Raw genomic sequence first — 20,632 nt, forward strand, 5'->3', positions numbered from 1 at the left:
CAGTTGAGGTGAAATGAGGCGTGGATCATGAGAATTGGACTTCTTTGAACACAGACCCCTCTCTGAATGTGTTTAGAGATATTGATTTGTTCATGAATTGGCTGAATGGAGCATAATGAATACCCTGCGTTTAAGTTTGTGAATAAACAAATCAATATTACTTGAAAGCTGGTCTGCTTTAAAATTAAAATCAGAAACATAATCTTGAAAACACAGAGGAAGTACTGTTGTTTTGTGTTCAGCTCTGAGCGAAGAAGACAAAGGGAGAGAAAGATGTAGAGAAAGCGAGAACGAGAGACAATAATGTGACTGTATTTGAAAAAAAATAAATTAAATTCATACAAACACGATATGATGATTATATAATTTATAACATACAAAGAAAAGAGCTCCTAGAAGTCTGCACTTGTCATGTTCACAGCCTTACAAGCCCATCTGAGCCCACCTAAATTTTTAATACTGAATGTGCAATTTCCAATTCAGAGGTCTCTGTGATGCAGTTGCTAACAATCCTTCTGGTTTTCCAAACATGGGTTGACTGGCAAAAACACACTCAGCATGAAAATATTTAGTCTGTCCAGTAACTGGAGTTTGAGTGAAGTCTATTTGCTACATATTATAATTCTGGAAATAAAATATTCATTATTGTTTCCAACAGGAACAACACATGCGCCATGTTTCATTTCATATTTTGAGGAACAGCTCTTCAATCATATACATACACTAGCTACTGTATATCACTCTTCAGTATCATTCTATCTTGTTAAATATGCTGAATGTTAATCTCCATGTGCATGAAATCACTGAAGGAAAGCCATTTTAACATCCAATTATTTTGCTCTGCATGTTGGCAGCAACATGTAAACATATTTACTAGTTCTTGGAAAGTTTAATGGCACTTGAATAGATACTGGATTTTCACACTTGGCCCAGGTTGCGCGTGTTCTGTCACCTGCTCTATCGAGCTTGGCTCAGGTGTGCAGCGTGTGAAGTCCTCCAGTGCAATCTCAGCAGAGGTCTTCCGCTCACGAGCCAGAGCTTGGCATTTCTCCTCAGCACAGCGCTCCTCCAGCACAGCCAGACAAAATTCTGCCAGGTCCAGTCGCAGGCGCGGCAGCCTCCGCATAGCTGCCAGCGACATTCCACAAGTCTAGCAAAGAGAGAGAGCAACAATATAAAAACAAAACAGCATGCTATGAAATTGAGCGTAATCACAAAAGGAAAATGTAATACTTGAAGATAGATAAAGATGAAGATAATGCCCTCTTAAATGAGCTGCAAACTTGATGTAGAAGTCTTAGGCCACCATTAGATGTGTTGTTTTAGCAATGCTATAACAACAATAGAGGATACTTATTTCTATTTCACTTTACTGGAACACATCCAGAAAATATGTATGCAGTTTTTTTGGGTTTCTTTTCAAACATCCTCTACAGTTGTCAAGTATTTAGTGTGCGCTACCATTACAATTTGACAATAACACAGCTCTGTTAATACTGGAGTGGAACCTTAATTAAGGTTAATGGTAAATGCTCTGTCTGTCCTAATAGTTCATTTAATGAAATATCTGCTGTAAAAAATGAAAAAAAAAAAACCTGTTTTGTTGCGTTGTAAATGAAAATGAAAAACTGTGGAAACACCTATCAATATGGATAAATAAGCATGACTGTAACTATTACAGCTGCTGCATCTCATTTAAGGTGCCTGAAGTTATAAGAGGCAGCAGCACCCTCTGCTGGAAGTACAATGCTATGATCCAGCCTCATACGGCTGACATAGAACATTTCATCTGAAATAAGGATTTCAGCAAGTGTAAAGGTTGCTCATTCAATCATCCCTTCGTGATTCCATCAAAACAAAATTCAAGGCAGCCAGTCTATCTCTGACACTGAATCCCTGAGATAACCTCATCTGTATGAGTGCTTGTAACGCTTGGATAAAGAATGATTCTGACAACCATCTGCTGTTGACAAGTTAGTCATCAAGGTTTTATCTGTGTGCGTGTGCATGTGAGGACACTGTTAAACTGTGGCATGAGATACAAACAGTAATACACTCATATTAACCAAGAATCCATGAATATGACATGGCCATATGTCTTAATAAACTCAAACATAATGGTGATTAAGCTAAAATCAAAATAAATACGCAGATAAAAAAAACTAAGTATAATCTACCTTTCATTTAGCATCAAACAACATCCAAACACACATACTCCATTTAAGGTGTTAAGACTTAAGTTTAAATGCATGGAGTTTGCATTTCCTCCCCATACGTGTGGGTTCTCCCTGGTTCTCCAGTTTCCTCCCACAGTCCAAAAACATGCAGATTTGTGGATTAGGCAAATTGGACACACCAAGTTGACCATAGGTGTGAGTGTGTGAGTGAATTGTTGTTTGTCTCTATGTGGCCCTGTGATGGCCTGATAACCTGACCAGGGTGTGACGCCACCTTTCACCCAGTTGTCAGCTGGAATTGGCACCAGCGACCCTCATGTGGAGGATAAAGTGGTAGATGAGCGAGTGAGACTGGTATAAAGTGAAGCTCACAGAATGGTTTGTAAAAAAAAAAATATGAAAGCATTATCACAATTAAAATGTATAAAATACACTTTGCGTGCACTTTGTTTACCTCATCCTGCTGGCTGAGCAAGCTCTGAGCATTAAGCACCACGTGCTCCTGTACTGTGACAGCCAGATGCATTTGGGAGAGACCATCGAGCAGGAAGCGCTGCTTCTCCTCTTTAGTGGAGGCATGGTTGGTTAAAATTCTGCAGAGCAATAATGGAGTATAAAGGTTGACGGAGACCAAGACAGAAAATGAATGACAGTATATGTGTGAGACAGGGAATGAGTTGATGTGTAAAATCTCAGGAACTTTACTGTCAACATCCATCAAAAGCCAAGCCAAGTATGCTAAAAATATATATTTACCATACATGAAGATTAATTTGAGGAATAATTATAATAATTATTATATATACTACTAACCTCACACCATGTGCATACTCTGCATGTGCCTCTGCCGCCTGTTGTTTATAGCTGAGTTTAGTGAAAATACTGGCACACTCTCTGAGTGTCTCGCAGGCAGCCATTAGCCTCTGGACAGCCTCATCATGGCAGAGTGTCAGTGCAGGTTCACCACCACCAAAGGCACGAATGCATTCCATTGCTCCTCTGCAGCACAACACATTTCATTAGTTTATGATAATGTTAACATCCAGTTAAGTCATAACATGTGTCAGTAAGGTAGGCTAAGTGCTTGAGTAAAAAAATAAACCATGCTATTGATTTTGTGCATTTTCTTCCTGAAAATCATAAATCACTGGTTACTTATTCGGGGTATTGTATATTCTTAACATCAAAACGGTATAAAACAACATAATCACACACATCACAATAGTAACAAGGAAGACAAATATACAAAGGTTTAGAGTCACCTCATCTCTAATGATGTGATCAAGAATGTGAGCTCTGGTACTCTGTTTACACACTGCTCTATGACCAGTTTCAGAGCCTCACAGCCTTGCTTTATGATCTGATCAACCTGTAAATGAAAAATGACACAATAGGAGGGTTATGGAATCCACTACAAACATAAGTTAACTGCAATGTGTAAGGGATTCTTAGAAGGTGGTGGTTTCATACCTGAGTTTGTGCATCTTGGTGCCTCTGGCCTTCTACAGCTCTAACCTTGGTGAGAGTGAATTGGTACCAAAACTCCTCATCCCCACCAAGGACTTTGGCTTTGTTCAGCAGGAGCAGAGCTTGGGCATGGTTCTGCTCATCACAAGCCAGAGTCGCCAGACTGAGAATAACTCTTGCCACTGCTTTCTGATCCCCAAGCTCCTAAACAGAGAATTTTACAAACACAGTCATAAAAGCTAAATTACACCAGCAAGAAGGAAGAATGTTTTAGTCATTCGTAGGAGAATCAGCGTCTTTTTAAAATTCAATGTGAGTGAGATTTATTGGCCACATTATGCTGGATTGGACTCACCCTTGCCACTAAATGAGCCTCTGCCAGGAGCTGTCGAGCCTGTTGATGAAGCCCCATGCTGAGGCAAACCTCAGCTTTGTCCAGCCAAATGTCCTGGGCACTTACATTTATACTCTGTTGCTCAGACACAACATTTACATCCATTATCTGAAAAATCAGAATACAGATCCTCAATCCAAAAACTGTATCCCACATAATAATAAACGACTGCTCCAGTTGGAAAACATCCACTCATACAACATAAAGCTACTGTACATACCCAAGTGTAAACATCTACATATACCATGTTAAAAAAAAATACTAAATAATATTTTATGCAAAAATCTTGAAGCATTACAGGATGAACATTAAAGAAATTGCTCACATAGTTCTGGGTTTATGAGACAAGAGATTAGACTGCCTCATAAACCTCATACATTAATCTGCCCTCATTCAGTGTTAAAGCATTAAAAGCAGTATTTAACGTATGCAGTACATTCTTCAGCCAGTGTACTGTATAGTTCAGTTAGTCACGTGGGTTCTTGCCAATCATCTTTTAAGAAGTAATTAAAAACATTTATTCAATTAACTGTTAATGTGGAGCATATGTAAAACCATTTACTTTGTGGCCTGCACACTGACCTGATTATGAGGACTGTAAAGGACTTGTGTCTCCTTTGAAAGAGCAATGACTCTGTGGCACCTGAAAATCAAGAATATACAATCAGAAATTTAAAAAAATATTAAACAAATATGAACAGACAATGAATATATATTGTAGAGTTGACATACTCCATTTGCTCTTGTTCCTGGATTTGGCACAAATGTGGGAGATTCTCCAGATATGGTGAGTATGTCTCCAAACCCAGCTGACAACAGATCCTTAGGATTCTAATTGGAAGAACAAACAATAAGTAAACAAAGCCACAATGCAGCTCTAACTTATAGGAGAAAGCTATCAGTTTGAGTTACTATTGTATCATAAATTGGCAATTGGCAATTTCCCACTTTCATCACTATGAGATATTGCACAGCTCCCTTTTTCAAACCACTGTAGACATTATTCAACATTGTTCTCATGTGCAGCAGTATTCCCCAATACCTTTGATGTTTAAAGTTGAAGGATTTGTTCATAAAGTTCACATAATGTCTTCACCTAAGTCGGTAGAGATCGGAGAGGCCCCTCTTTTCCAGGAGGTCATGGGCAATAGTTTCTGCTAGATGCATGATGGGCAGGGTCAGGTGATCGAGTGAGAGGGAGTGCAGCTCTTTTTCCAGCAGATTAAGGTAAAAGATGCTTCGTGTCTTCAGTCGAATGTCAGTGGAAAAGAAAAGAATGAACAGTCTGGCTCAAATGAAGGCATTCCAAAAATGTATATCCCTTATTATTTTTATCAGAATATTGTCAGATTGATTCAACATTTTAAATGACCTTTTGTGATCATAACTGTAATGTATTAATGCATCAACTTTTTACAACAAATGACAGATGCCCCTTGAAATGTGAGGGAGAGGTAGTGTTTACCTGGTTAGTAATGCTGTGTGTACTGATACAGTGGGGGTTAGAGTTGCCTCTGAATATTTGCCTGGCCTGGTCAGGACATATGTAGCGTGCCCATTCCTCTAGGCAGGAAGGAAGTGTCTGATCCAGGACAACAGGTTTAGGTCTCTCCTCTGCAGGTGTTGTCTAGTAAGACAGTGAGACATTGAGTTCTTATTATTGTACCGTCATTATACTTTAATTAAAGCTCAATATGCCTATAATTGTATAATTAGGTAGCATATAGTAGTTTAATGATTTCTACTCAATACAAATAAAAGCCTAGAACTTCAAAATTGTTGATTATTATAGTGTTTGGGATACAGCTCAAATGAAGCTTGTTATAAGTGTCATGGGGTGCTATGACTACTTTGTTTATATTTTCTTGGAGGTGCCCCACAGGCCATACATAAATAACTGATGTAGTCTCTGGGTCGGGAAAGTAAAGCCAACTTTGAAGTGCCTGCAACCGGACATACCAACAGTTTAGTATTCTGGTGCTGGTCAGAATACTAAACTTGAGGCTTCGAAAATGGCAGTTCATGAAACAATGTGTAATCTCACAGTGGGTGGCCCTCAACACATTTTGCCACACCCATGCTCATCATACTCTTCCTGGAAATGCTCTTATTATGAGTTTTCAAGTAGCCCAAGACCCAAAAAATTACAATTATTCTTAATATTATGCTATACATATCTACTTTAACATCTTTCTTGCTCTTGCTCTTGTCTTTGCCCCTTTTGGATCCAGCAGAGGGAGGAGGGTTGACCAGCTGACTCTTTGGCATTCCACTGGAAATCTCATATGCTGCAGTGATGGAAACCTGTAGTTAAATACAATGGACAAAATCCACTACTCAAATAGTTGTTACGTACTCAAACACAATTTGCATTTGAAGAAAGACCACATCCATGTGGCCAGAACTGAGTGTCAAGTACCTGCCATATTTGAAGTACAAAAGTGTAGGCTCGGAGCAGGTTAAGCTGGTGCTCGGGTGAAACCCTGTCGGCCATGACGGCGAGCAGAGTGTGTGCTCGTACCAAGCAGTCCAGGCGTCGCACTTCCTTCAGACTGGACAGATTTTCCCTGAATAACAAGCCGTGGACTCCTACCGGTGACTCATTCTTCAGTGTACTTTTTTTGGACTGATCCTCTAGACAGGGGACAGAAATAGACAATAATATCTTTATATAATCAAATAGTATCATACACAATAATTCATATCGGCAACTCTTCTCACTCAGGAAGTATTAACAGGCTCATTGCACAAGACCAAAAATTCTCAGATTCTCAGTCGGTGCGCTCATGGAATTTGAGAAATTTGTGTCTTTGTCTGGTCATCTCCTTTTTAATTTGAACAATATTTGCTTGGGAATGAAAGAAACAACAGTGAATTCCATTCCATTGCTGATGAAACTACCAAAAAGGTACGGCATGACCCGATGTGGGTCAGACAGACCAGATGCTTTTCTGTTTTGACAAACACAAAGACTGAAAATCGATTATCCTTGAATGTAAGGGAAATGTGCAAAGGACATTTGACATTTTGTGTGTCATTCCAACATGTATTATTTGAAGGGAATTTGCTATCATGAACAAGATGAGTCAGTCTTACCAGCTCCTTCTGCCTGTTCAGGTTCCAGCTGTAGCAGACAGTCTATGACCCATTGAACCTGGTGTTGAGCACTGGCTTTGGGAAAGTTGTGACAGTACAGCCACTCTCCAAACTCAAGGAGAAGGTCAACCTTTTGCCACTCACTCTCTGTGCTCTGTATCACAAACCGAATAAAAGTGTCAAGTTTGTTAATACTTGCAGGAAGGACATTTTCTGTATCCTTGAGCTTGTGATGTCACATGTGTCAAAAGTTCTAAATCCAACCTCTAAATCAAGCCAAATTTGAGGCGGTGTTACAAAGATTGATGTGCGCACTCATCTCCCCCTACGCCACAATGTGGATGTAATAACATACTGGCTCCACAAGATGGAGCTTGAGCCTCATGATCTTTCAAAAGCACCACACAGAAAATAAAATGATGGATTTAATGAATAGAACGCTCTCATAATGTTCTCACAAAATTCAACATGATCAATCTGCATTTTGTCTGCTGACTTTTCAGCTTTTGGTAAGTCCAAAAAAAGGAAATGAGGTATTACCAACAGCGATGTGATGGATTTCTGGTAGCAGGTAAGCTGCTGGGTAATATTGCCAGCACACAGTGCCACCTGATGCCACGTAAACGAACAGCGCTGCTCTCCTTCATCTTGAAGCTTTTGCATGTCCATCAGTATGCTTTCTCCCCGTCTTGCTTTCAGCATTATGAAGTGTTTGAGCAGAGGTCTAGTAACACACACAAATGACAATAAAACATGTTTTTTTTCATATATGTTTCTGCCGTAATAGCTTTCCAGTCCAATTCATATTATTCCACGTTGCTTACAGTGTATGTTTGGGGTCAGGCATGTCTCTATTAGCTTTTGCCAACAGCTGCAGAGCACTTTTCCAGTCAGCTTTGTCAGTATGAATACGAAGCAACAAACTGTAAATTGCTGCTCTCATGGTTCGGTCCTCTTCATCTACAGACAAGACACAAAATGCACACAATATTGCCAACTGTGATTTAGTCGTACACAAGTACATTTACGCAAACATAAACATTGGTCTCATCAAAATGTAAATAACATGGGACTCAAAGTCTATCCTGTAAAGATTAATATTTTTATGAGGTTAAGAGAAAACCCATTTAAAGTCATATTAGGAGGTAAAAAACAACAATTTCCTGTCCTTCTTTTGCTCACCTGTTGCTTCCTGTTTAGAACTCTGACGAGACAGTCCTCTCAAGGTGAGAGAGCCTTTTGCTTTGGCCTGTTTCTGAAATAGAGGAGAGAGACGATCAATACATAAGTCGCTAGATGAGGGATAGAAAAGTGTTGCTGGTGGATAGTTGGTCATCCAAGGTTTACTGATCTATAGACATATTGCTCTCTGACCCTGTCCTGTATGACCATGCTCCCTTAACCATAAATCCCAATCAATTCCCAAGAGTATATGCAACATCACTGGCCTTGAATTATGGGTGAGTTATTTTCTGATAGATACGCCTTGGAATCAAATAAAGAGAAAAGACAAGACACCCTCATCTGTGATCGATTGAGCTTCTCTCCTTGCATACTGTGGGGTCACAGCATCACCAAGGAACCATGTCAAGTTATAGAGAAAACCACTGGTCTTAATTATTTATTCTGAGTTATTTTGTAGCTGAAAAACTGTTTATCCAAAGGCAGCGCTGATGTTATGTTTTCTCACACTTGAGAGTCTCACTCCAAAAGCACCCTCAAGAAGAAATTTCATCAATTTAATCATCAATAATTGAAAACACTGCATGTTTATTAACTTTGCCAAATATCTTACTGTTTGACAGTAAGCACAAATACATCTTGAAAGGAGTTTAGTGACCAGACTTGATGATATCAGTATAAATGTGGATAAAGAAGACTTTATACATTTGCATGTTTGATTGCGGTACGAACAAGAGCATTCAGGATCTTCTCCAGAGGATCTTGTAGTTTCCATCTTTCCTCAGGATTCTGTGTCAAGGGTAGACAGGTGTTCCAGTAATGTTTGGCAGCTGTGACACACAACACTGGATTCTTAGCCTTTTCTGCATAGCTGTGGACACAAGAGGGCAAGCAGATATACAGTAAGAAATGAAATTGGTTTGGTAAAAGTACAGAGGATATTTCTACTGAACACGTTGATTGTGCTTCCAGGGATTAGTCAATAAGTATGACACACACCTGACACTGGATAGAAGCATATTCATAGCCTCTCTGTACGTCTGTAGATCACCATTAGATTTATGGACTAAGCTCAAACCTCTCAAACAGGCTGCACTGCTCAGCATCTCATTCACTGCAGTCAGGTCATACCTAGAGGTATGAGAAAATACATGAATCAATTGATTAACCAAAATGTAAATCTAACATAGTGTAGAAAAACATGAAACTTTGCAACATAATTCAAACTTTGCGACTATTTGCGAAGTTTATGAAAAACAGCTTATTTATCTCAATTGCAACAGCCTTGGATAAGCACATGATGTCACCCACCTCCTCAGAGAGAATCTCAACCACCTCTTAACAATCCTTTTCACACATGCATATCAAATACAGTCTGCCTTGCCAATTTTTTTAAAAGATCCACCGAGGTATTGTTAAAACTCTGATTGTTTAAATTATGTGTAATTATCCAAATGCACTCACAATAAAAAAGGCATACTGGTGATGTTCTTTGCTGCTGCTTCTTCCAGCTGCAGAGCACTATCAGTGCAGCGCAACACCAAGCTGTGTTCCTTGGCAGAGTGACAGAAGGCAGCCAGCTGGCACCACACCTGCAACTCTACCGTGGCTCTATCTGTCCAGCTGCTTTCTGACGTCATGGTCACCAGCTTGAGGTAAGGACGGAGAAGAATGTGGAGGGAAGGAAAATTAAGTTGGTGGTGATAAGTGAGAAAAGACGAGAGGGAGAATACACATATGACAAGAGGTAAAAAAAAAAAAGAGGGGAGGAAACAGCGAGGAAAACAGATGGGAGATGAAAAGTGGCAAAAGCAGAGAAGAAGGGGAACAAAAGAAGAGGGGCTTATGGAAAAATACAGAATGGTTACCAACTTTAAAAAGCATTATGAAAAGTAAGTGGAGGCCAGAGAAGAGAAATCATAAAACAGAGAGGAAGGGAGTAAAGGAAAAAAAAAGTGAGAAAGAAGATGGCTATGGTATAATCAGAAGAGTGTGGGGAGTGAAGGAACAGGAGAATAGAGAAAGAGGAGGGAGGAGTGAATTAAAATAAGGAGAAGTGAAAAAGGGAAATAAATAGAGCTGATGGGAGATAGATGGACGGATATAAAGGTATGGATGTGCGATGGGACAGACAAGCTCTGAAGGCAGATGGGTCAGCTTGGCATCTAGTTACCATCTGGTCATCAGCCACAGTAGGAAAACATGAGCAGGGAGTACATACTGAGGAGAGACTGGGAGCAGAGAACTCCATATGCCTCGGGTTCCTATTGCACTGGAGCATCTCCACTGCAACCAGCACACGCGTCATCGCCGACACTTCCTCATCCCCACACTGCAGATTAGGGAGAGAACAATGCAAACTCGTCTCAGCACAGTACAATGCTCTGCTAAATATACTTACACAGTCCCTTAAGTTTAATTATAGAGATTGTATATGTATATTGCTACTCGCTTATGAATTATTCATGGACCGGCAGTGTGATATGTGTCCCAAATATTGTAGAGCTGGCCTCGTTGATAATGTATGACTTGCCATTGTGTAGAAAATGAGTTGATGATTTATTGATTGCAAATAGAGATAAGCCCCATTTATATTAACTCACTGCATTTCTTAATCTGCATAGCAAACAACAGAACCTCATTACAATTTGACTCAAAGCTCATCAAGCTGAAGGAACGTAATGTAGGGCAGGAAATTCTTGGTTGACAAATGGTCATAGGATTATGGCAACTAATCAAATGGTACATTTAACTGACAAATTGCATAAGTGCTTTCTCTCACTGCAAAGCAGCACAATAAGGGAATGTGACACAGGCCACTGGATACAATGCTGTAATGTGAATATAGCAGAAGTAACACCTACAATATCAAAAAGATTAATAAAATGTCAGGCACCATAGGCCTACAACATCATAAGCGCATTACACAAGGACTGTGACTTTAATACTAGGATATATTATGAATGTTACATGATTATGCTGTGACACTGAGCTATATAGTTTTTTCAGCTAGGATTTAGCCCCCTTTTTTTGTAGTGCAATAAAAAAAAACTTCCATGCAGACATTTACAGTGGACGTTAAATAACGTCAGGCCCTTAAAGTTTGAAAGAGAAATTAACTGCATATGAAATTATGACAGTAAGTTAAAAATACTTCTTTATCACCCTTGCGGAATTCGTTACACTCTACATTTTTTTATTGGGTTTCTGTTGTTATTTAAATATTATTTTATATATTTATGCTTCCAATACTGTTTTAACGCACTTCTGCCATTGGTGTTATAAAGATGCAAATACAGTAAAGTATGTGATTATTTCTGTTCTATAATATGTCTGTTTGTTTATTTTTACCGTCTCTGGCACTGAAATTGTGCAGGACAAGAAATTACGTATTATAAAATAAATTACACATTCAGTCTCTCTCAGTGGTGTTTACTTGTACACTGTGTGAATACATGCACAGTCAATCCATCACATCTCTACTTAATACACACAACCTTGCTACAGATAACTCTGGAAATGTATTCATTGGAACATCTTTATTTGTATGCACTACTTTTGAATGATAAATGTATGAAGAGGTTTGGCAAACAGGCACGTTTGGAGTATTTTGTATATTATTTATTTAATCCTGCTGTCTTACAAACAGGGACTAGTTATATAGTTAAGTAACCTGTTCTAAAACGTTTTCAGCCAAAATCCAAACTGAAAGCTTAAAATCAGCCAATGTTGATTCTAAGAACAGGTACCTCATCTTTAATGTCAATCTTTGGGCCAATCTGCTGCTGCAAAAGCATCTTGGTCTGCACCCATGTGGCCACCACCTGCTTCTTCGCTGCAATAGAAACTCTCTCTCCTGGGATGTTGCAGTTGGATATGTGAAGGGCATATTCACACAGCTCGGGGAGAGTATAGAAAACAAGAATCAGATTGGAGTACTTGGGATGGTAATAACATTTATATTTTCGGGAATTATGCATTATCCTAAATTATTAAAAACATTTTTAGATCAGTCAAAGTGTTCATCAAATGTTGCACATTAAGCCTGTAAGTAAGACTGTGAAAGACTAACTAGGTTGGCTTCAGGTAGCCAGAGAACCTCTGCAAATCTGTCGCATGCAGACACAACAAACATACACAAAAGACAACCATTTTTCTATAACGTTATCCCCTACACGAGGGAAAAGATAAGATAACATATAGTTAATAATTCACTGTCAAAGTGCCTTTCATCTTGAGTTAGAGCACATATTCATGGTGTATCCTTTTAATGTTAAAAGTAGAAAAAACACAGAGTTTTAAATCAAACTCATGAGCGCTACATGTGGGTGTGAACATGTGTGTTCTGGCATGGTTACATGAGGAAAGTGGATGAATGAAAGAACCTCTGCCAATTGACGCAAGATAACACATGTTGAAAAGAGTACATTTCAAATTCTGATCACGCCCTGCAAATATTTCACAAACTACATTCAAAGATTACACACACACAAAGATTAGGAAGGCCCAAGAATCCCTGGTTACAGAGTTGTGTAATTTTCTAAACCCTGTGAGAAATGTTATGACACATCCTTTCAAGACTTCAAGATGATTTCACAAAATCGGTCATTGTACCTCATGTCTTATCAGAAAGTTTTGCTTCACATGTAGGGTCATCCTCTGTTTGGAGGACATTTTTTAATCCTTTTGCAAATTCAGTGACCATTCATTTGTTTTGGGAATTAGTGGTGCTTAATTATACAGCACATGGCAAACAAAGGATATTTATATGCAGGGGGTCGTGTGCAGTGCTGGGCAGACAAAAGGCATTTTTGTACAAAAATATATGGCAACACTGTCATGCAATTACAGTATACAAGAATACATTTAACAAACAAGTATTTCGAGCACGCTGATACACATTAAATGTATGAAGTAAAACATTTTGTGCTGAGCTTGCTCTTAAATCCACACACCAACATACCTCTAATGCCCTTTTGACATCCTGCAGAGCAGCAGGGTTTAAGGAAAATCCATGACAACTGGTAGTCTTCTCCAACCCCTTCTCAGGTCTGTTCTTGCTCTTATCAGCTGGCAAGACTGGCTCTACTATATTTGGTCCACACACAGGTTCGATCAACCCCCGCGCAACAGCATTACACAGGAGCATATCCAGGGCACGAATCCTAAGAAATGCAACACAAAGTAGTTGAGCTTGAAGGCCAAACATCCATATATTTATATTTTGGATGTCCTTGAAACAAGACAGAGAATTACAACAGAGAAACATTGCAAATTTGTTTTTACATTAAAATGTCGCTAAATGGGCTGGTTTTATTCATAGAACTGCCACATATTGTATATTTTTGCTTTTGTGCCATAAAGAATACATTTGCAAGCAGTTTGTCAAGTTTGACCATGATTAAAATGATTTTCTGTGCACCAGACAGTGAACATATTTCTGCTATTAGCTCAAAAAGTAACAATTTATAAATATAACCTGAATTGAAGGACTGTATACACATGGCAGTCCACTGAGGGTTGGAAACGTGACTGCAGGGCTGATGAAACACTTTAAAAACCCACTGAGCAATTTAAAATATGAACAGTCATCAGTCTGTGAATGAGATTTTATGCAACGCATGCGATATTCTGGTTTCACTTTTAGAATACTGATGAATGAAGTTCACAATCAACAGCAACTGCAACCAAAATTGCATTCACTGTGAAAGGAGGGGCTTGGCCTTTTAAAGAGCAGCCAAACTCCGCGGTTGACAGATAATAATTTAGAGACCCAGCATACCCAGGGCACTCCAGCTTTCGAAGCATCTCCACAAGACTCTGGAAGGGAGGAAGCAGACGTTTGTATTCCCCTGCCGCCAGTAAGTCGCTACTGTAGTTCCACAAGTAAATGGCTGCATTTGCAACCAACCATGGTTCCCTGATCTCTGATCCCAAATCTGCTGCCCGCAAGAAGTTGGAGGTGGCGTAGGTGGACAGATCCTGGACCCAGTCTCTGGGTGAAGAACACCAGAGAGGAAGGAAGAGTGAGCGTCAAAGCGCAGTAAAACTTTTTCATATGCTGTCTCCATTAAATAATAACATTAATAATGCAATCCAGGGAGAGATTTGCACGTATAATGTCCATCATAACTCGTGAGGCGAAGCTGACAGCACATGTAATATCTGATCCAATTGCTTTGCAGCCTTCATCTACCACATCTGTGTCTTTATCTTCTAGAGATAATTGCTAAGGTTTGAAGTCTTATTCATAATGAAATCGTGTCAGATATACAGTATGATAGGAAGGACACAAGACAAAATATCATCACTGACTCTGAGTTTAACCAAAGATAGTAAATAGTAAGTAAATAATAAATAGTGTATTATATATGTGATGTTTGGTCATAAAGCAGTGATTCTCAATAATTAATCAAAATACCACTGGCAAAATATGTACTAATGGCTAGAATATCATTCTAGCTGTATAATTCAATTGCAATCCAATTGTATGTGTGTTGATATTGTGTTTTCACCTGTAAGTAACCCAGTGTGGGTCTTCTTCAGACACATGAAGCCCTGGCTCCTGAGGAGGGACTGGAGGGCTGTTCAGCTGCACCCCTTCGTTTAACAGCTTTTGGACTGTGGCCTGTATAAGACAGAGTATAATCATACAGGGAAAGATTTTGACATCTTCATTAGAAGATGAGAAGACGTACTGTGGATATGGACGACAGCTTGTCAAGACCCTTTAAAGCTCAGATACAACAGATCAAAGAAAAAACTGGACAGTTTACTCACTGTGGCAGACTACTCAGACACACATGTCGTCATCATCACAATGTGAATTAGGTATCTTTTGATTTGACAGCGAAATAATGAATGAATTATGAAATACAAAGAAAGCGATACATAAGGGGTGCCAGCACTGAGGCTACATTGTGTGTCAGTGGTGAAAAGGTCAAGAATTTGCTGTAGGAAGGTGCAATTATTTCACAGTGCTATCATCTCTATCAAGTTAACAAACACATGGAGCTAAAGGCTTGAACCAATCAACCAACAAATATACCTCATATGTTTTGTCAAAATCAAATATAACAATCCTGTTATATCCTGTTATCAAGGTGGTTCACAAAATATTGGTGGTCATGACTATTTTGCAACATCCGGAGTAGTCTTGTGTTCTGTTTCCTGTTTTATTTTGAAATAATTACAATTGCCTCTCGTTTCAGTGTCTGCTTCCTGTAAAGTTTCCATCCTTTGTGATTACCTGCCCCACCCTGATGTGTTTCACCTGTGTATTTAGCCTGCATGTTTCCTGTGTTTGTCTTGTCTGCTGACCAGTGAGCGTCCTTTCCTGTATTTAAGATCAGTTACTAGTTGCCTTGTCCTTTTTGGAAACCTGTTTTGTTCTAGACCCGTAAAAGGTTTTTTTTTGTTCAAACTGAGACTGTTTTGAATCCAGTGTTTGTTCAGCCTGATATATTTCCCTGCACCAAGCATCCACGTCCAAACAAGCATGAAATAAGAATTTGTTGTCTTTCCGCTGCACTTGCTCAATTATGTATTTAGCAAGTCATGTTTGTTTACAGTATATAACACATTAAAATTAAATCGCCAATCTCTTCAAAGGCGGCTTCAAAACAGAGTTCAGATTGTTATGGGTGACATCACAACTGAGTTTGACTTGCATTCATAATCAAAAACAGAAAATGATGTTCCTAAAATATTCAGCACTTTATGAGTGGACTCGCTCCTCCTTTACATTTATAATCAGATTGTTTAGGAAATCAATTTTATGGCACATTTGCGTTAATATCCAGGGTGCGCAGTACATTAGGCACAATTTAACTGTGACAGATTGTATACGTCCACATTCTCAGCAATGTAACAAAGTGGACCCTGCAGATACATCAGTTATCTCTCTCCAACTCGTGTTTACATTGGTAAAACTAAGTCAGGACACACCTCAGCACTGATGAAGTAGATCTCAGCTAAAAGGCGCACACAGTCCCTTGCAGAGCTTTGATTACAAAGACATTCTGGACAGCTCTCGTCCTCCGAGCATCTGCATTCTGGAGAGAAAAGACAACAGTTGACAGAGATCCTCTCCCTCCTGAATTTAACACTGCTATAACAATTAATATTAACACAATAGTTTCCCAAACTAGATCACACAGCAATTCTATATCAACAACATTTCCTAATATTAAATAATTATAAATACCCTCTGCCTCAACTACAAAAAAAACTTCTGCTATATTACCATCAGTCTTAGGAATGTTCTTTGCACCAGCCTTGGAAATCTTCCATCTCCCATCATCGTAAAGCAAACAGAATCGACAGGCAGCTCGGCACACATCCCAAACTTCATATTTCCTGGCTGTCTTCACCAAAGTTGCCCACAACTTCATCCTTCCGAATAATAATGATGAGAAAAAATACAATAGAGACAGAAATACAGATAATTGCTGCTTAAAACATGGAGGTCAGTGCAAGGGCACAGCAGCATGCCACAGAACATTTTGAGATGAGTCTCTGATTACTAAACTTTTACTACAGAGAATGTTCAAGTCCTGATGACTCTACTCTCTCCTAAACATTAAGCCTATGATTTGTGATGTGAACACTCTTAACGGTAATGATACAGGCGGGCAGGAGGAACTCAGTTATGCGCTCCGAATAAGGAGATGTGAGAGAACACTATGGTCACACAACAACTTTAACTGCAGAGAGGACCAATAGATCAAACATTCATTACTATCTAATGTTCAGCATAAGCGCAGAGTAATAAATTCAACAAGACATAAAAGGCTGGCTACACAGGCAATTCTCCAGCTGTGTTTCTAGTAAGCCCGACCGCTAAACATATTTACTGAGGAGACAGAAAAAAGGCTTTTACTTAGATGTGAATTTTGTCCATAGTTACAATTAATACATTTAAGAGTGCATACCTCTCTGTGCTGTCAGTGTCACTGACAAGGTGTCCATCCACACTCTGTAAGGATGTGGCGTGATGCTGAGCCTTGGCAGAGAGCTTAGCCAGTGGTTCAGATCCAAAAATGTCTGCAGGATCTAGACATTCATAGAAATATTAAACAACTTTATAAATACTACTGGGAAAAGTATGCACAACAAAAGGTCAGGTCATCCTGACGCACATATTCTAAGGACTGAATGATTGTTTATAATTCATAAAACATGGACAAAATGTGCACTCATATGAGTGGTGAGAGCAAAAAGTAGTTACATAACTATCCCGAGTAAGCTATTTCCGTGTAGGCACATGGAAATGCATCTAGAGAGTAAATGGCTCATTTCCAGCCCTTTGAAACATGGGCACTGACAAGCAGATTAGACATGAATGACGAAACAGTAAAGACAAAGACGATATTCCATCTCTTTATACAGGTCCATCTACAGCAATGGGCACATTCAAGCAATTATTTAATAATCTGAGTGAGTTTTAAACAAGGAAAAGGCTCTTTTGTGCCTGTGCACGTTGCAACTGTAACTACACACTCTAATGCACACACCTCTCATTGATTTAAACAATACAAAACTGTAGCAGCAGTACACGTTCCAATAAATTAATACCTCTAGTCTCAGGGGCAACTTAGTGTGCTGGCTTTGAAATGTAGAACACATTGATTAGGTGTTGTCAACGAGGTTTCTGGACACAAACAAGAGGTGCCTCTAGGGACAAAAGCTTTTAACCTGTGCCTGCAGTACTTTGACCAGCTGTCAGAGGCCAGTTCTATCCTGGGTCATTAGGACTGTCGAATGTTCATTTGATGCCATGGACCAAGGAGCCTGAGATCAAAGGCCCTCCCACAGCTCTGGCTCTTGTACGCCATGATCCACTGCACACAATTGATGGTATTTCACCATGAGCCACACAAGAACATACGCTAAACACAACCTTGCAACAGTGTTATGCTGCCTCTGAGAGACATAATGTTTAGACTTGAAGACGGAGAAGGAGCACATTAGGGTACACAAGAGCATACACAAATTTCGCTCTGTGATGTTTACTTTTTACTCAAAATCTGCATGTAATCTGGTTTACAGAGTATGACTTCCAGAACTCTGCAAATAAAGGTCATCTAACATTAAATCACTCAATAATTTAAAACATCTTCTAATCTGTAGGTTGTATCTGTGCTGCTTGCTGATGTGTGTCAGCCCACAAAAGGTATTGGTATTTTTCTGCCTTTTGGGTCAGAAGTTACATTCTGGAGGCAGCTGAGCAGAGCATGGCTGCTTTTTTTGTTGCTGCAGAAAAGACCTTGATCAAAAGGTATATAAATGTTTTATTCCTAAGGCAAATAAAAAGGGGAAATGCTCAGTAAGTACAGATGAAACATGTTAACAGAATGCCATGATGTCTTAGTGAAAGCAAGGAAGATAAATGTGTACTTTTGTCTCCATCCAGCACCATCTGAAAATCATCAGGGCCCAAAAGGAGACCAACAGCAACCAGGGTGGGACGGATGTCTCTCTTTTCTTGTGGGTGTATGTCCCTGGACTGAGAAGGAGAAAGGGGGGTTGTCAGAAGCTGCTTGCCATGCACTGAACTCACAGTGATATCTATAGCTCTAAGCATAGGACAATCCAATATACAGTTCACTTATCAGACAAATAAATTACTCGAATTCATGCCTTATTAAAGCTGTAGACTGAATGAAAGTTAATGGTTTGAATTATTGGACAGATATTTTTCTTAGACTCCTCTTCTTTGCCTGTAGCCGTGCATCTGCAATTGTAGATAAGTCAAGAGCAGCTCGAAGCACTTACTTTGTGTTAATACTAGATTGTGTGATGTGAAAAGGATGACAACCTGCTGCAAAAGCACAGCGGCTTTATCCTCAGTCCTGGAGGGTGTTTGGTAGAGGGTCCCTCTGAGCTGCAGGAGGCGCAGCGCTGACGACAGCCGTTCACGTTGTGACCCGTCATCCAGCAGGATGGCTTTCTGTGTGTGAGTCAAAGAAGCCTCGAGGCGCCCCTCCTCCTCTTCAATCACCGCTATCTCTGAGTGGATTTGACAGCGCATCTCCCGCATCAAACTGAAAATGACACACACAGTATACACTAATATGCAGACCATAATTATATCCATAAATAACAAGGAAACAGTGGGAGAAAAAATGTGTCTCTTATAATAAATCAAAATGGCATTTATGTTTATTCAAATACTAAACATACAAACTATGCTATTTTCTTAAATCCTGATATTAATGATTGTAAACATATAATACATATACATATTTAAAATATTTAAACTATTATCTGAGCCACAGTATGACCAACCTGTGCCAGCGCATCCTTGACATTTACTTCTTTCTTTCTTTCTTTGCAAACATAACCAACAGTGAAGTGCAAAAACACAAAAACACTGAAAGAATCAAAAGGCCCAAAGACATGAATCTAAAATAGATGGAAACCTCTGGATGTCTTCCAGTCCTTGGCTGACTCTGAGCAGAGGTGTCTTGATGTGTTTCCTGAGGTTGTGCTGCAAAAGGGGCAGGCAGAATCTCCACTGCATAGCACACACTGCCTGCACTGCCCGAGGGTCCCCCTCCCTCACTGCACACTGCAACCACTGATCAAGTTTACCTATCTCCTTCAGTCGGGCCTGTGGAAGGAAAAACTACATAGTAAGAATCTGTCTGGGCAATTATACTTCGGTGCCAACTCAGTTTAGGAGAACATGGTTTGAAAAGAGTTATACCTGCTCCTACTTTCCCCAAAACATGTAAGAGAAGAAAACAATATAGAACATCTATTCAGGTGATCCCTTAAATGTCACTACTGAAACTGATTGATGAATTGCATCTATGGGTCAATATTTCCTTAACACAGAAACACATAATCTAGTGACGTGGCATATCTGGATCTACCACTTTCCAACAAAGACTGTGATGACAAAAATATTATTGAACAATTAATCAATCTTCTGCCATTAGGGTCCAGAAAACACATGGCTGATTATTCATGCGTGATCGAGCACCTCCACACTGGCTTTAGAATAGTCGTTCATCTTTGCATCTTTCTTCAGGAGGTTGATTTCACTGTTGATACATTTTATTATAATGCGTTGGCCAATGCACTAAAAGAGAGGGAAAAGAAACACAATTTAAGCTACATGGAAAAAAAGTATTGTAAACTATTAAGGCATGTTTTGTGCATATGATTTTGCTCATGATAATAATTAATAATAATAATTCAATGTCACTTAATTTGACAAAAAACTTGCTGTAAAATAAATTATATGCAGCAACCGCTGGCTCTTGGGCACAAGCTCGACTAATTAATCCTATCAATTGTCAAGCTCAGT

At 39.3% G+C, this 20,632-nt stretch overlaps 1 protein-coding gene across 1 annotated transcript in view; it reads right to left on the reverse strand.

Moving 5' to 3' along the window:
- cfap46 (cilia and flagella associated protein 46) overlaps nt 1–20,632 on the reverse strand; it is a gene marked incomplete at both ends in the record, with an annotated part of 69,017 nt that overhangs the window by 37,870 nt on the left and 10,515 nt on the right. The window contains 31 exons of the mRNA XM_083897351.1: nt 953–1,150; nt 2,632–2,770; nt 2,991–3,176; nt 3,440–3,546; nt 3,648–3,848; nt 4,000–4,146; nt 4,621–4,681; nt 4,771–4,869; nt 5,135–5,283; nt 5,504–5,665; nt 6,220–6,342; nt 6,458–6,672; nt 7,135–7,288; nt 7,675–7,858; nt 7,959–8,094; nt 8,317–8,389; nt 9,049–9,187; nt 9,316–9,447; nt 9,781–9,965; nt 10,538–10,648; nt 12,066–12,215; nt 13,280–13,481; nt 14,099–14,311; nt 14,832–14,944; nt 16,264–16,370; nt 16,589–16,710; nt 17,250–17,370; nt 18,715–18,823; nt 19,136–19,361; nt 19,740–19,930; nt 20,306–20,404. Coding sequence (XP_083753477.1) covers nt 953–1,150; nt 2,632–2,770; nt 2,991–3,176; nt 3,440–3,546; nt 3,648–3,848; nt 4,000–4,146; nt 4,621–4,681; nt 4,771–4,869; nt 5,135–5,283; nt 5,504–5,665; nt 6,220–6,342; nt 6,458–6,672; nt 7,135–7,288; nt 7,675–7,858; nt 7,959–8,094; nt 8,317–8,389; nt 9,049–9,187; nt 9,316–9,447; nt 9,781–9,965; nt 10,538–10,648; nt 12,066–12,215; nt 13,280–13,481; nt 14,099–14,311; nt 14,832–14,944; nt 16,264–16,370; nt 16,589–16,710; nt 17,250–17,370; nt 18,715–18,823; nt 19,136–19,361; nt 19,740–19,930; nt 20,306–20,404 — 4,554 coding nt within the window. The remainder of the gene's footprint in view (nt 1–952; nt 1,151–2,631; nt 2,771–2,990; nt 3,177–3,439; nt 3,547–3,647; nt 3,849–3,999; nt 4,147–4,620; nt 4,682–4,770; nt 4,870–5,134; nt 5,284–5,503; nt 5,666–6,219; nt 6,343–6,457; nt 6,673–7,134; nt 7,289–7,674; nt 7,859–7,958; nt 8,095–8,316; nt 8,390–9,048; nt 9,188–9,315; nt 9,448–9,780; nt 9,966–10,537; nt 10,649–12,065; nt 12,216–13,279; nt 13,482–14,098; nt 14,312–14,831; nt 14,945–16,263; nt 16,371–16,588; nt 16,711–17,249; nt 17,371–18,714; nt 18,824–19,135; nt 19,362–19,739; nt 19,931–20,305; nt 20,405–20,632) is intronic.

The sequence above is a fragment of the Microchirus variegatus genome (genome assembly GCF_963457635.1).
Source record: "Microchirus variegatus genome assembly, chromosome: 11".
Lineage (NCBI taxonomy): Eukaryota > Metazoa > Chordata > Actinopteri > Pleuronectiformes > Soleidae > Microchirus > Microchirus variegatus.